This window comes from Peromyscus californicus, unplaced genomic scaffold, assembly GCF_007827085.1.
Source record: "Peromyscus californicus insignis strain IS unplaced genomic scaffold, ASM782708v3 Scaffold_6__1_contigs__length_162567912, whole genome shotgun sequence".
NCBI lineage: Eukaryota > Metazoa > Chordata > Mammalia > Rodentia > Cricetidae > Peromyscus > Peromyscus californicus.
The window spans coordinates 61594934-61609571 of NW_026294584.1; the positions used below are offsets into that span (position 1 = coordinate 61594934).

Here is a 14638-nt window from a genome sequence, read left to right on the forward strand (position 1 = left end):
ATCAGGTCAGCAGTTTGAAGGCCAGGACAAGCAGTTCAGTGCTTCTCAAGAGTAAATTCCAGGGGCTGTGGGAGAGAGGCAGACTTTGCCGGGCACATGCTGACCTGGGGCCAACTAGTTCACATGCATCAACTGCTACTACCAAGCTTCATGTGATGGTTTCATCTTTCGTCAACTTGACTGGGTTTAGCAACACCTGGGAGATGGGGTGGCATACCCTGGGTATCTCTGTGAACGGGTTTCCAGGGGAATTAACTGGTTATATGTGTGTGGGGGGGTGGCATTGTTCATGTGCTGGGAGTCTGGCAAAAGGAACTCACATACTTTGTGGCCTGGAGCAAGCCACCTGCCTTCTGTGCCGACTGTCAACAGCCACCTGGCGGGGCTGCTGAGGTTCAGAATGAACTGGAGCCCCCACTGGGAGCTCGGGCTAAGGGGTGATGTGAGAAGAACATGACTGCTATGTTAAGGACTGTCCCCCACAACAAACAGGACAGGCATGTGCACACCAAACAGGCAGTTCTCTAAACAGCGCGGAGGAAGCCCAGCAGCTGACTCCAGGAAGGCGAGTGATCTAGTTAGGACCGGGAGGTCCAACACGATATGTCCCCAAATTAACACTGCATAAGCCAGCAGAACATCCATACTTACCAAACCAGTTAAAAGTGTCCACCCACTTGCTACCTGTTTATCTCTTTTGTGTCCTGTGAGAAGCAAGCCCCAGGACTCAGGATCCAACCCCACCTGTTTCTCTCATCCTCTTGTCAACCAGATCCAAGCTCCAGGCTCCAGGCCTCCACCCCAAACTTCCTTCCCTGTCTGTGGAGAGTGGGGACACTCAAGGGAGAGGCTGAGGTCAGCACTCTTCCTTCTCGGCCCCCACTGAAAGCAAGAGGGAAACCCACACTTCCTAGTTTCAGGAGGCTGGCCGACCTAGTGTGCACAACCCTTTATGGTGCATGGTCACCACTTAGAGGCCCAACTGGAAACTGAGTGGCCTGTGACAATGGAAACTTGTTCCCTCTCCATCCAGAGGCTGGAGGCCCTGGCAGTTAGGAGTGGGTCAGGCGTGACTCCTGGGGACGCCACGGAGGAGGGCTACCTTGTCTTCGGTCTCTGTCATCGCTGCCATCCTTGTGTTGGTTGGCTCACAGTAGAGTCACACCAAGCCCTGTCTCTGTGCCACAGGGCCTTTCCTTTATTGGCATCAGCCACACTGGACCAAGGCCCCCTTAATGACTTCACCTCAACTAGTGACATCAGCAGCCATCTTCTAAGGCTGCATTCCGAGGTGCTCAGGGTTAGGATGTCAACACATTATTGAGGGTTGGGAAGGACACAAATCAACCCATCACAGTCCCTATGAGGATTAAATCAAATTGTATATTCAGAAGCCTTCCCCCAGTGGGGCCTGCAATAGAGTCAGTTTGCCTGGTTGCCCACCGCCTTGTAACCTGACTTTCGTCTACTCCCTCTCCCTTAGGTCCTGACCCACTCACTGGTCAGCATGTGGCTGCACTAGGTGATTCCTAATGGTGGCGGGTGGCTCGGCCCACAGGCGTATGGAGTCCTGCCAGGAACCATCAAACAGAGATCTCAGACTCACTTCCATCTCCCTTTCCGGCAACTGTGTAAGTAGGAACACAGCAGACTACCAAGAAAAGCATGCCAGCATGGTGCCGCTGTCACTTAACCTGGGCAACAAGGTGGAGGGGCGGCAGGGTAGAGGGCTCAAGTCCGTCCCGCCGGCTTCTTTCACAGCAGTGAAAAATGCTAGATAATCCACTGCGTTCTAGCGGGGTGGGAGGGGGCACGGGTGGGCTAGAGGAAGACATTTCTGGAAGATGTGTCCAAAGGAATCTCAGAGACAACAGTGGCAGCTGGGAGACTGGAAGAGTGGAAGGGTTGGGAGCGGAGGCCAGAGCAACATTCATTCAGCACTCTGCACGGTCACAAGAGACACCTCTGTCTTATTTAAAAGGGGCCTACGGAGCGGGGAACACCCCAGTCAGTAGAGTGCTTTCCACGCAGGCATGAGGACCCGCGTTCAGAGAAAGAAAGGAGGCAGGTGCAGTGGCTGGAATTCCAGCCGGGAGACAGAGAGGAGGGTCCCTGAGAAGCCTGTTGGCCAGCCAGCCTAGTGACAATGGTTAGCCTCAAGTTCAGTGAGAAACCCTGCCTCAAAAACAAACAGACAAACAAGCTGGGGAGTGACTGGAGTTGTTACCTGATTTTGGCCTCTGGCCTCTGCATGCATGTGCATAGAGACACAGACAGACAGACAGACAGACAGACAGACACACACACACACACACACACACACACACACACACACATATGCAGAAATTAGAAGTCCAATAAGGAGGGCAAGAAAGTTGGGATCTCAGACAAGCTCTGCAGGGAGTGTGTGGCGCTTGGGCCACACTGGAAAGGCAGCCTCGGGGTAACCTGCTTCCTCCTGGCCCAAGTGATGGTCCGGACAAAACGTCAAAGGAGTCCACGTTCCCAGACAGCTGAGGTTGGCTTCTGCCTGGAAGACCCAGCCAGAGTGTCGGCACTTCTCAGAACTGATATAAGACTTCCACGTGAAGGGCAGGGCATGTAGAAAAGGAAGCCCATGACCCAGAAGCGGGAGGTGTGAGGCTGAACTCTTGGAGACCACCTGGCTGGGCTGACGGTGCACAGGGCTGATGATCTCTATGTCTGTGCTCATCCTGGCTGCCACACAGAGGGGACCCTAGGGGCCTCCCAGACACTTGTGCTGGATTTACTTCCAAGGGAAGGTGGGATTCCTAGAGAAGACTCCCAGGTAAGGGGCATGTTCGGGGCATGAGGGAAGGTTCTGCTCTGCTAGCTGGGGCCCTTCAGCCTTGGCTGAAGAAGAGTGGGAAGACCCCTCCTCAGGGGTCATGAAATGAGAGTATGTGGAGGGCCTGAACCACCTACCCCCGTTTCAGTCGGGACACTAAAAATCCAAATTATAATGCGCTGTCTAGGTGGGCTTGGCTGTTGTCATCTTTTATTTAAAAAGGTGTGTGTGTGTGTGTGTGTGTGTGTGTGTGTGTGTGTGTGTGTGTGCGTATGTGTGTTCGCCATGTGTATACAGGTACCCTCAGAGGACATAAAGGAGGGTCGAAACCCTGGAACTGGAGCTATGGGTGCTTGTAAACTGCCCCCATGGGTGCCGGAAAGTTGAACTTGGGTCCTGTGGAAGAGCAGCAAGCAAGCGTTCTTCGACACTGAGCCATCTCTCCACCCCACTGCTGGTGTCTTCATCAGCAACAGCTGCCTCTCTGGGCTGTCCTGTTGATCAGTGGATTGGACACTTGTGACAGCCTCCTCACACTGGGAGACAGCCTGTGCCTGAGAACCTCCAGCTCCTGTCACGTTCTTCCACCAACCCTGAGCTGTTGACACGTGGCTCTCATCTAATCCTAACCCAGTTCCACCCTGGAAGCCTCGCCTCCACCCACACTTGGGAGTTCTAATTCATTCTGAGCCCGTGTCTCTGCAAGATCATCAAAACTCCATGGAGGGACGTCCCCCTCAGCAGCTTCCCCTACAGGCTGTACTGTGGCTGGATAATCAGCTTTAAACCCTCTCGGTGACTCCACCTACAGGCTGTACTGTGGCTGGATAATCAGCTTTCCACCCCCTCAGGAGCTTCCCCTACAGGCTGTACTGTGGACAGACATGGGAGCACATCTGTAACCTCAGCACTCAGGAGGCTGAGGCAGGAGGATCATGAGTTGCTATGCCACATTGTGAGACCCTGTTCAAAAGCAAAAACAAGCCCTAAAACAAGAGCAACAAAACGAGAAAACCAAGAAGAAATCATCAGCCTGGGTAGAAATGAGAACCTCAGCCACACCAAGGAGACAAAACAAAGGTCAAAGAAGGTCAGCTGTAGCCGAGGCTGGCACCTGGGTGGATGAATTCAGTTCCTGAATTGATGTCTTTCTCAGAACCTCAGATGTGCCTTGTTTTACTGCAGAAGTAATTACTCGAGATGGGATTATCTTAGAGTGGGACAGGCCCGTAATCTCACGTGACTGGTGTCCTTTTAAGACGAGAAGAAACACGTGTAGTGGGGCTAAGGACCACAAGGCAAGGGAGAGAGCATGTGCTCGTCACATCCGTGCTGCCGTGACACAAGACGGCAGAAACGACGAAAACGTGGGGCATTTTCAAAGTCTTCGGTCTGTCGTGGTGGTGAAGGCCTGTGGTGAAGATCATGGAGCAGGAACAGCTCGCCAAGGCTCCTCACAGCCGGGAGAGCATTGAGAACCAGCCTGGGGCTATCACCTTAAAAGGCATGTCCCTAGAAACCTGCTTCTCGCCGATAAACCCGAAGGTTCCACAGCCTCTCCGAGCTGCACCGCCAGCTGGGAAGGGAATGCCCAGAACATGAGCCTGTGGGATATTGCAGACCCAAACCGTTACAGAGACTGAGTAAGCTGACCAAGGGCCTGCGACAGATCTTCCCCAGGGCAGAGATGGATTAAACATGCTTCTCCAGCACCCTGACGTCAGCCTCTGGATAGTGAGGGCTCTCTTCTGCTGCTTCAGGAGTCTGTGTCTGCCCCCATCAGTCCATCACCTAGCCTTGGCCATCCATCACTGAGTGACTCAGGCATCCCCACTTTGCTACTCAGATATACTATAAAAGGAATCAAGGACATAAGCCTGGGGATTTTTCTGGATTGAATATAACAAACAAACAAACTAACTAAATATCCATACATTCTTGTATTAATTCCCCCAGAGTCAATAGGATCTCTTCCCTTCCCAAATCTCAAGCTCAGCTGAGTTCTTTTTAAAAACCAAACACACCAAATCCTCCCAATAAATTGTCTTCCTAGTTTAAAAAGCCAAAAGGGAAGCTAGGTGTGATGGCACTTCCCTTTAATCCCAGTATGCGGAAGGCAGAGGATTATAAATTTGAGGCTACCTTGAGCTACATAGCAATTTGGAGGCCAACCTGGGCAACACAGTAAGACCTCATTTCAGAAACAAAACAGAAACACAGTAGGTTGACAGAGCAAGAACGGGGACCAAAACCAGCTTCAGAATCAAGGCCCGACACACCGCCAAGGTCCTTTTGTACGAATGTGGGTCAAAGAACGAGCAGGCAGTGCAGACGGGAAAGCTGGGCTGTTAGATGATTACTGTCCACTCTGGACAAAAGTGGGGCAGCTGAGCAGACGCCCAGCTATTCTTGGTAAAGAGACCAGACAGGACAGTCCTCTCAGGACTCTGGGAAATGAGCAATGCCCGCCTGACATCCTGCAATGGACACAGGGGGTGTCATGGGACTATTACCAGAAAGCCCCTCTGAGCTGTGGAATGAATTCTGGGGCAGCGAGGAGCAATATGATGTCTGGGTACTTTAATCTAGGAAGAGATGTTCAAACCTCAGGGAAAGTAGATAAATTATCTACTCTCCAAGCCGGCCTCACACCAGACCCAGCTGAAACTCCAGATGAAGGGGTCCGGCAATCTGCTGCTGTGGGCTCCGGCTGGCTCTAGACCTGCACATTGGTACCTGGTGGGTGTGAGGAAAGCTCACGTTCAAGGGCAACGACATGAGCCACCGCCCTGGAGAAAGACCTGATTTGTGAAACAGTCCCTCATTCCACAGGCTTCCCCCCAAGAAGCCAAGTCCTCTCAATCAACCTGATCAATTTTCATCTTTGTGTGAAGCCCAGGCCATTCCATAATCCTTCCTAGGCCCAATCCACAGCTGTCTAGGAGGATGGGGGAAGAGAAGCCTTCTTCCTGGCCTGAACACAGAAGGGCCTTTTAGAAGACTAAAATGGAAGAGGCAGCATGAACTCCTGCCCAGGGAGCTAGAAAAGGGGTCTGTGGTCATGTCTGTGATTCCACCCAATAGCTCCTCCAATGGTGGGGAGCTGTGGTACCCAGCTCTCGACACATCCTGACACTCATGTCAGTATTTGGCACGGGCCTAGACCTGGTTCTTCACATAGTAGTCTTCACGTCGCATGTGGCCCCAGCCCCATGCTGCTGACACGTGTCTGCTTTGCTGACTTGGGACAAATTGACACTAGGCTTACAAAGCTCACACACGGCCTTGGGGCTCAGGGCCCAGCGCAGGTGCGGAGGAGGAGGAGGAGGAGGAGGAGGAGGAGGAGGAGGAGGAGGAGGAGGTAGCAGTGTTTGGTTTCTGAAAGGGGAAGAAGCCAAGGAGCACAGATACACCTGGAGTGTGGGCACAGGACATGGACTGTGACCCTCACCCATAGCAAGGCTTCTCAGAGCATGCATGAGGACCAGAGGCACCAGCCTTTCTGCTTCCCAGACAGCCCCTTTCCCTGTGCCTTAGAGGCTAGATATTTCGGGAGTGGTTGCGCGAGGGTGGGGTTCTGCGCCCCTCAGTCTGTGAAGTTTGATGGTGGCCCATTCTGTCCTTCCATGTGCCTGCCTTGCCTAGGACCCTAAGAGAGAGTGCTGGGCCTCTGAGGGGGTCTCCTAGGGAACACAGACACTCATGTCAGTATTCGGCACGGGCCTAGACCTGGTTCTTCACATAGTAGTCTTCACATCGCATTGGGCAAGTCGGCCTAGGGTCATGCACTCCTGTGCTCGCTGAAACTGCTCCTGCACCAACTCTGTACACACCTACGCCAAACACACACCTGCATGCACCGAGTTCACACACTCCTGCTCTGAGTACAAACCCACATGCACCAAGTCCCCACAGTTCTGCACTGAGTACACATCGCATGCATGACCTGGGCTAACTCTAGCTGGGTCTCCCAGGTCTGCCCTAAGCCACCTCACACAACCAGGAAGCCTCTCACGTGGCTCATTCACCTGGAGATCTGCTAGCCCCGCCACATCCAACACCCTGATGCTGGCTTTGATCTTGAACACTAGCCTTCGCTGTCCCTGATCTGACCTCTCTCCCCTGCTTCCAGACAACACCAGCTACCACCAAGCTCATTTTAAAACACGTATTTATCTTTCAAGCTAAGCATATGGCACAGACCTGTAACCCCAGCTACTCAGAAGGAGGAGGCGGAGGACTGCAGGCCGAAAGCCTGCCTGGCTACACAGTGGGTTCAAGGCCCGCCCTGAGACACTGTCTCAAACTACAAAAGAGAGACAGGGCAGGGCCTGGAGCTCGGGGGGGGGGGGGGGGGGGGACACCTGCCAAGCACAAATGAGGCTTCAGCTCTGGGACCACAGTTATTAAAACACACACAGACACAGATAGATAGATAGGTAGGTAGATAGATAGATAGATAGATAGATAGATAGATAGATAGATAGATAGATAGACAGACAGACAGATAGACAGACAGACAGACAGACAGACAGGCAGGCAGACAGATAAATAGACAGACAGACATATATAAGCCAGGAATGTCTCAGAAAAAAAAGTAAAAATCCCCTCAGCCAGTCCTTTCTGATACCTTCAGAGGAACTGGGCCCACCCACCTCTCTTTGGACTTTGGCTCTGGGACTGCATTTCAGGAGAACATGTCTCAATGCTATCTTAAGCTTCCCAGCTCATGAGGCTCTATGACCACAGCCCTGGAGACACATGCAGCCTAGTTGGAAGTGATCCAGGCACAAGCCGCTCAGCTGAGACAGTCTGGTCATGCAATGGAGCATAGCTGGCCCTCCTCATCTACAGATGCACTCAACCACAGGCCCAAACTATGTTTTAATTGCATTTATACAGAGTATGTAAAGACTCTTTCTAAAATTATTGTGTGTGTGTGTAAAATTTTTTTTTGTGTGTGTATGTAATTGGGGAGGTGCCAGTGAGGTTGGAGGACAACTCTGGGACATCAGTTGTTGGTGGAGCTTTCCTGTCCCAACCACCTGTTCCCAAATAACCAGCAGCTGCTTCCCAAATAACTGACACAGAGACTTAATATTAATTATAAATGCTTGGCCAATAGCTCAGGCTTGTTACTAACTAGCTCTTACAACTTAACCAATTTCTATTTATCTTTGTGCTGCCCTGAGGCTTGTGGCTTTTAACCCTATCCCATTGTGTGTGTCTGACTCTTTTCCGTCTGGCTGGTGACTCCTCTGACTCCACCCTTCTTCTTCCCATCATTCTCCTAGTTTGGTTGTCCCACCTATAATTCCTGCCTGGTTACCGGCCAATCAGCTTTTTATTAAACCAATCTGACTGACAAATCTTCACAGTGTACACTATTCCACAGCAGTCAGTTCCCTCTTCCCACCTTTACATGGGTTCTAGGGATGGAACTCAAGTTGTCAAGCTGATGGCAAGCACCTTCTTCACCTGCTGAGCTGACTTACTAGCTCTTTCCCTAGACTGCAGCATAATGTGTTTACAGATGTTGTAACTGTTCATATAGCATGCACATTATGCTAGGTTTTATAAATAATCCAAAGATGACTTAAAGTATATGAAGGGGGGCTGGAAAGATGGCTCAGGAGTTAAGAGCACTGGTTGTTCTTCCAAAAGACCGGAGTTCAATCCCCAGCAGCCACAGGACAGTTGGCAACTGTCTGTGACTCCAGCCCCAGAGGAACTTCTTCTGGCCTTCTCAGGCACTGCATATGCATGGTATACTGACATGAAGTGCAGTCAAAACATTGATAAAAAGATTTAAAAATGTTTTTAAAAAGTGTATGAAAGGATTATATAGGCTCATGCAACTGCTACATTATTGTTATATAAGGGACTTGGGCATCCTCGGGGGTTAGTCTCCAAAGTGGATCCTGGAACCAATATCTTGTGAAATAGTGAGGAACAACTGTATGTGAGAATCTCAGGGGGTCCAGAAATCGGAGGAAGTTCTCTAGAACATTTCAACATCAGTGCTGAAACATTCTGCTCTTGACTGGGCTTTGTAAATGCACAGCTACTTTCCCTGGGTAATGCTGGCCTCAAGGAACATTGTCATACTGGCGATGCCTCAGTCACAGTATATTGTAGTTTGTGTCTTACAGGTTCATGGGAAGGCAGAAGACCATATCCTAGGGATATGGCTTTTGGGCTATTAGGAACAATATCCCACAGACCACATGTACACACAAAACAGGAAAGAAAGGAAACTCTCGTAATAATTCACAATTCAGAAAGGCTGAAATATCTCCACAGATAGTCTTGTAAGACAAGAAATGGAAATGCAACCCAGAGGGAAAGGAATACCCTTGACCTCTGACATTCAGTGGCAAGTTCCTTCTCCACACAAACGTTCTAAACTAGCAGAGAAACTTGGAAGATGTTCAGCAGGGAGGACACATGCTCTCTGTGGTCATCTGAGTGTGGAACGGCCCCTTCAGACTCCCGTTTGAACACATGGTCCCCGGCTGTGGGGCTGTCTGGGAAAGCTGTAGAATCTTTAAAAGGTGAGTCACCGGGGGCACGAAAGATCTTATTTATTTATTTGTTTGTTTTAGCCTGGCCCGATTTGCTGTTTACTCTCTGCTTCCAGAGTGTGGATGCAATGTGACCAGCCAGCCTCCTGCTCCTGCTACCATGCCTTCCTCACCATGATGGACCGCATCTCTACAGAACTGTTAGCCAAACAAACCCTTTCTCCCTGAAGTTGCTTTTGCTAGGATACTTTATCACAGCCTTGGGACAGTAAGAGAGATACACCCCTCCCTTGGAGCTGGCCTTGGCCTTTCTGATTATGATCAACAGTGCTCAAGGGACAATATTTATCTTCAGACCACAAGTGACTTATGAATCAAAAGGATGCTCTTATTCCAACACACACATTTCCTTCATGTTTCTCCAGCCAATCTATCCTGCCCTGTGTTTCCAGGTGCCCAGAGCCCCAGAGAGACTCAGGGTCTTCTGAAAACAGAGTCAAAGTCCCCAGACCTAGACCCCAGGGACCAGAGCCATACCAGGCAGCACACTGGCCTTGGGTGCAGGCCTACCCTGAGCACTGGAAGTGAACATTTGTCTTCCCCAACCAGACTGTGAACCTCAGGAAGTTTCTAGTTCATGCTACTAAGTTCATACCACCAAGGTCACCACACTGGAGGGCAGTGCAGACAATGAACAGCAGATGGAAATGGATGTCACTGTGCATGAAGTCATGGCTCAGACCAAGTCACCAGCAGCTACCCTGTGGCTCTGATGCCACTTGGCCGAGGGACAATGGTTCGGAAGGTCCCTCACAGCCCAGCACCCACCTGAAACCACAGTACCAATGTCTTACTTTTTCTGGACCGTGAGAAGAACCTGATGCCCCCGGGAGAGGTAGATGGGTTGGAGTTGGGCGAAGACTCTTTGGATGAGGAGCGGAAGATCCCACTGAAGCTCATACGGCGGGGCGAGCGTGGAGGGGACTCCTGGTAGGAGAATGGGAACACAGTTTTGGGAGAACCAGGACTTGTCTTGGGCCTCACAGGAGCAGACACAGGGCTGGAGGGCCGGGGCTGGGGGCCCCTGGAGAAGAGTCCTCTGGAAGGGCTGCCTGAGCTGAAGGGACTGTCCACCTGCAGAAAGACAGACAAATGGGTGAGGTCACAATGCTCCAAACACTCTGAACTCTGCCTACGGTAGACCTGTCATTATTGGTCCTTCTTACCCTCACCAAGCAGACCGAGAAGCAACTCTGAGCTCTTCCGCAGAGGTGGCAATGGAATGGTCCAGACATCAGCGCCTGTGCCATGGACGCCCAGCCCTGGGCTGGTCAGCTCCTGTCCTGGAGCCCTCTGGTCACCCTGTGTTCTGTCTAACAGAGCCCTGGGGTGGGGGCATAAAGGTGAGGAGAGGGTGCCTCGCACCCCTCCTGCCTCTCTTGACTGCCCCATCCATGTCCCTTGACTGTTCCCATATTGGCTTTTGTTCTTGAAGCCCTTCACTTGTCCTTTCCCAGGTCTGATGGCACAACTGGGAAAGGACACCCCCCCCCACCCCACCCCCCCACCCCACTCAGGAGAAAAAGCATGAGTCTGTATGATCCAGAATGCATACTAGACCTTGGGCTCACTGGCGAGGATGCTGGTATGAGGAGGTGACAGATTTCACTCCAAGCTACTGTGGCATTTGAATGGCTAAGGTCACCAGCAGAAGTCAGGAAAAGTGCTAGCAAGACCCCAAACTTCAATGATGACTCAAAAACACAGCTACAGCGTTGTATGATGTTTTGTTTGTGTTCTGACAAATAAAGCTTGCCTGGAGATCAGAAGGCAGAGCTAGCCACTAGTTAACCATAGAGACCAAGCAGTGGTGGCACACACCTGTAATCCCAGCACTTGGGAGGAGAAAGATCAGGAGTTCAAGGCCACCCTGGGCTACATGAGATTGAACCAGTCTAAAGGAAACATATCTGGGTGGTGGTGGTTCACGCCTTTGATCCTAGCCATAGGGATGTGGAGACAGGAATATAAGGCAGGTGGAGACAGGATCTCAGGCCCATTCAGTCTGAGGACTCGTAGAGGTAAGAACTCTCAGGTGGCTGCTGCTCTGCTTCTCTGATCTTTCAGCTTTCACCCTCGATATCTGACTCCAGGTTTTTATTAGTAAGACTAATTAGGTTCATGCTTCACTACAGTTTGGAAAATTACCAGGTCCCATAGCTTTAAGCCATGGCTCCAGCTCACAGCCATTCAGTATCGGCAGTGTGAATGTATTTAGGGGTTTGCTTCCTGCAGTCTGGGTTTTGACCTCAGCTCGGCCCCTTACCATGTCAGCAACAAGCTCCTTGTCTTGTTGCCTCTGCTTCCTTCTTTGTGACCTAAGGACAGTCATACCCTCTGCCTGCAGGACTGTTTGAGTGTTCACATGGCGGCACCAGCACAAGGACTGATTTACAGCAACGACGTGATGCGTGGTGATTTACTGTGGTCCGATTACTTGTTTCTGTTGTGACACTGGGGCCAAAGGGACCTAAGGGGATCCCAAGTCAGCAACAGAAAAGAAAGTAACTGTCCTAGGCTCAGGGGGCAAGGATCCAGACCTGTAAACGCTGTACACTTGCAACCAGGGCTATGCTAAGAGGAGTCCCCAAGGTGGATGTGTGGACCCACCAGTAGAGGGTGCCCCTGAGCTCCAACATCAGGCATCTCAAAGACTATGATGCCCTTGTGGGGATGCCCCTTCAGTGACCATCAATCTCCAGAGGGTAACCCCACTCGTGATTCTGCACCCGACCTGAAGGAACTGGTGTTGTCACATGGAGAAGCGGAACCCACTTGTGCCAACCCCTTCCTGAATGGCTCTGAGTCAGAGGCTGGTGTGTGACCAGGATCTTATCATTGAGCCACCTCCTTAGAAAGATGCTCAGGGGCTGGAGAGATGGCTCAGTGGTTAAGAGCACTGGCTGCTCTTCCAGAGGTCCAGTGTTCAATCCCCAGCACCCACATGGAGTTCACAACCGTTTGTAACTCCAGTTCCAGGGGATCTGGCACCTCGCACAGACATGCATGCAGGCAAAACACCAAGGCACATAAAATAAGAATAAATAAATCATTAAAAATGTTTTAAAAGTTAGTTCAAATCAACTCCTCTTCTACTTATTATGAAGATCAGTGAGATTCTTTGCTGCTTTATAGCCACCCTCCCATTTGCCTATGGGATTCAGGATCACTTCTGAGAAGAACTTTTAAGGCAAGAGGTTCTTCAGGTGGTGAGTGGGTTGCCATGGGGTAAGGAACAGGGAGCCAAGAGACCCTCACCTGCAGTAGAAACCACACATACAGGAAATAGACGGTGATAGACTGAGCAAGGATTTGGACAGGGACATGAGTATGAGTATGAGTTCTGCACTGTCAGTGTGGTTGGATGAATGAGCTGGGCCCTCTGTATCTGGCTCTCCTCTACATAATGGGGATTCTAGACTGCTTCATGGGCTGCAAAGATGACGGACTATGTTATACACAGGAGGGATGTTTAGCATGGTTCCTAGTACCCAGGTGGTCCTTCATACATGACTGACCAGCAGCATCACTGTCCTTTCAAGGGTCCTTAATGGAGAAGGGACTTGTAGTCTGGAAAAGAAGGAAGGCTGAGTTTCAGGGATGGCTTAGTTATGAGAGCTATGGTACTGGGATCTGCTCCCTGACTGTGGAAGACCACGTGGCTCCAGAGCCAGGCAGGCACTGGCTTCAGGTGTATAGAAGGTCCACCGTTCTTCATCACTGGATGCCGCCATGTCTGACAGCAGAAGGTGGTTGGGAGGACAGCGGACACCATAAAGCTGATGAATGTTCTGACCTCAAGGCCCGCAGCTTTAACTCTGACACTATACACCTAGTAACATTACAGAAATGTCCAGGGGATCAAAGAGGCAGGGCCAGGCAGAGAGGCCAGAGAGGGAGTCACCTTAGGAGGACTGGCCCACAGCACTCCTCCTATTATGGTGTGTAGCTTGCCTTGCACATCAATTTGGCCTGATGAGGAGGTGGTATACCAGGCAAAGGCCAGCACTGAGCTCTAGAGAGAAGACAAAGGCAGACAGGGAAGCAGCAGGCCTCAGGAGATCACAGAACAAGGTGAAACACCAGCAGCATGAAGCAGATGAAGGGATGCCCAGAACAGCAACACCGCCTATCACGGTGACCTCAGATCAGAGGAGACCCTGAAGTCTTCATATATCTGGACAGGATGATGGGCAAGGGAGAGGAAACACTGGAGTGGGATCTGACAAGGAGCCAGGCCTCAGATACAGGGGCTAACACATGAACTGCCCAGGAAGACCCACTGAGAATCCATTCTATACTCAGAACTGCAGGCCTCCAGGAGTTAAGAAACTCAGCCTTCAGGCAGAGAAGAGAGCCCCAGAAAAGAGACCTTCTTCTTCCCCTAAAAATGGCCAAAGAGCAGAGGATGCTGGGCCCTGCCTGGACTCTCCTACAGAGACCTGCCCCTGCAGATCCCTTCCTTCCCTGCCTGTTTCCTGGAAGGGGTTGGCAGAGAACAGCAGACGGTGGGCGTCTCCAGAGCCACTAGGGATGGCCAAGCCCAGGCTATTAGGCTAGCTGAAGCAAAATGATACTCTGATCAACTTAACTTGATGATTCTCTGAGTATGAGTGAGACTCCCCAGTGTGTGCCCGGCTTCACAGGAGCTAATGGAGAGGAGGTACTTAGGCTCTTTAAGGCAGTTTCCCAGACAGGGCAAACTCCATGTTTGTCAGGGAGCCACTAGGCAGGAAGCGGAGATGAGGGCCGGTTCTTGCTCTGGTCTTAGCTGGGTTTGCCTTTCCACCAAACGGATGAGGAGGCAGTGGGTGAGAAAGTGAGAGAAGCCTCGTGGGGGCTAGCTTCAGGACTGACCAGGAGGATTAGCAAGACAAGGTATCTGTGCTCTTGAAGATGGAGGGAAAGGAGCCAGGAAGGCAGTCGGGGAGGGCAGGTCCAAAGCCAGGGGACCTAAGGGCCAGCCTTGGAATCCAGTGGTGAGTCCAGCTCCTCAGGCCGGAAGAGCTGAATGTGGGGCAGCGGCACTGTTTCCAGGGCTCCCCTGTGGCTGATCTCCAGAGAGGATCTGCCATCAGTCTTCAGCCAGCAATGGGTAGAAATCAAGTGACGCCGGCAGCCTTGCCCAGTGGCCCATGCCCCGTGAATGACAAGTGAACGACACAGGAGTGTTCTTCCTTGTGGAGTCTCACAGGCACCGCCAGTGCTGACTGCCACGTGCACCCCCAGACCTGCCCCCCTGCAC

General features: G+C 51.4%; 1 protein-coding gene and 1 long non-coding RNA gene across 17 annotated transcripts in view; one reads left to right on the forward strand and one right to left on the reverse strand.

Annotated features, from left to right (window-relative positions):
* Positions 1-14638, reverse strand: part of Prkag2 (protein kinase AMP-activated non-catalytic subunit gamma 2) — a 393524-nt gene that overhangs the window by 173556 nt on the left and 205330 nt on the right. For all 6 annotated transcript variants that reach the window (XM_052719488.1, XM_052719485.1, XM_052719487.1 and 3 more), the window contains one exon: positions 10188-10467. In XM_052719488.1, coding sequence (XP_052575448.1) covers positions 10188-10467 — 280 coding nt within the window. The remainder of the gene's footprint in view (positions 1-10187; positions 10468-14638) is intronic.
* LOC128098401 (uncharacterized) overlaps positions 1-14638 on the forward strand; it is a 58744-nt gene that overhangs the window by 31219 nt on the left and 12887 nt on the right. For 4 of the 11 annotated variants that reach the window (XR_008214234.1, XR_008214238.1, XR_008214244.1 and 1 more), the window contains 2 exons: positions 1484-1631; positions 9450-10194. This is a non-coding gene — a long non-coding RNA (uncharacterized LOC128098401). Of the gene's footprint in view, positions 1-1483; positions 2810-3106; positions 7153-9112; positions 9364-9414; positions 10195-14638 lie in introns of those variants that run through there. The other 7 variants (XR_008214240.1, XR_008214242.1, XR_008214235.1 and 4 more) reach the window with 6 other exon arrangements.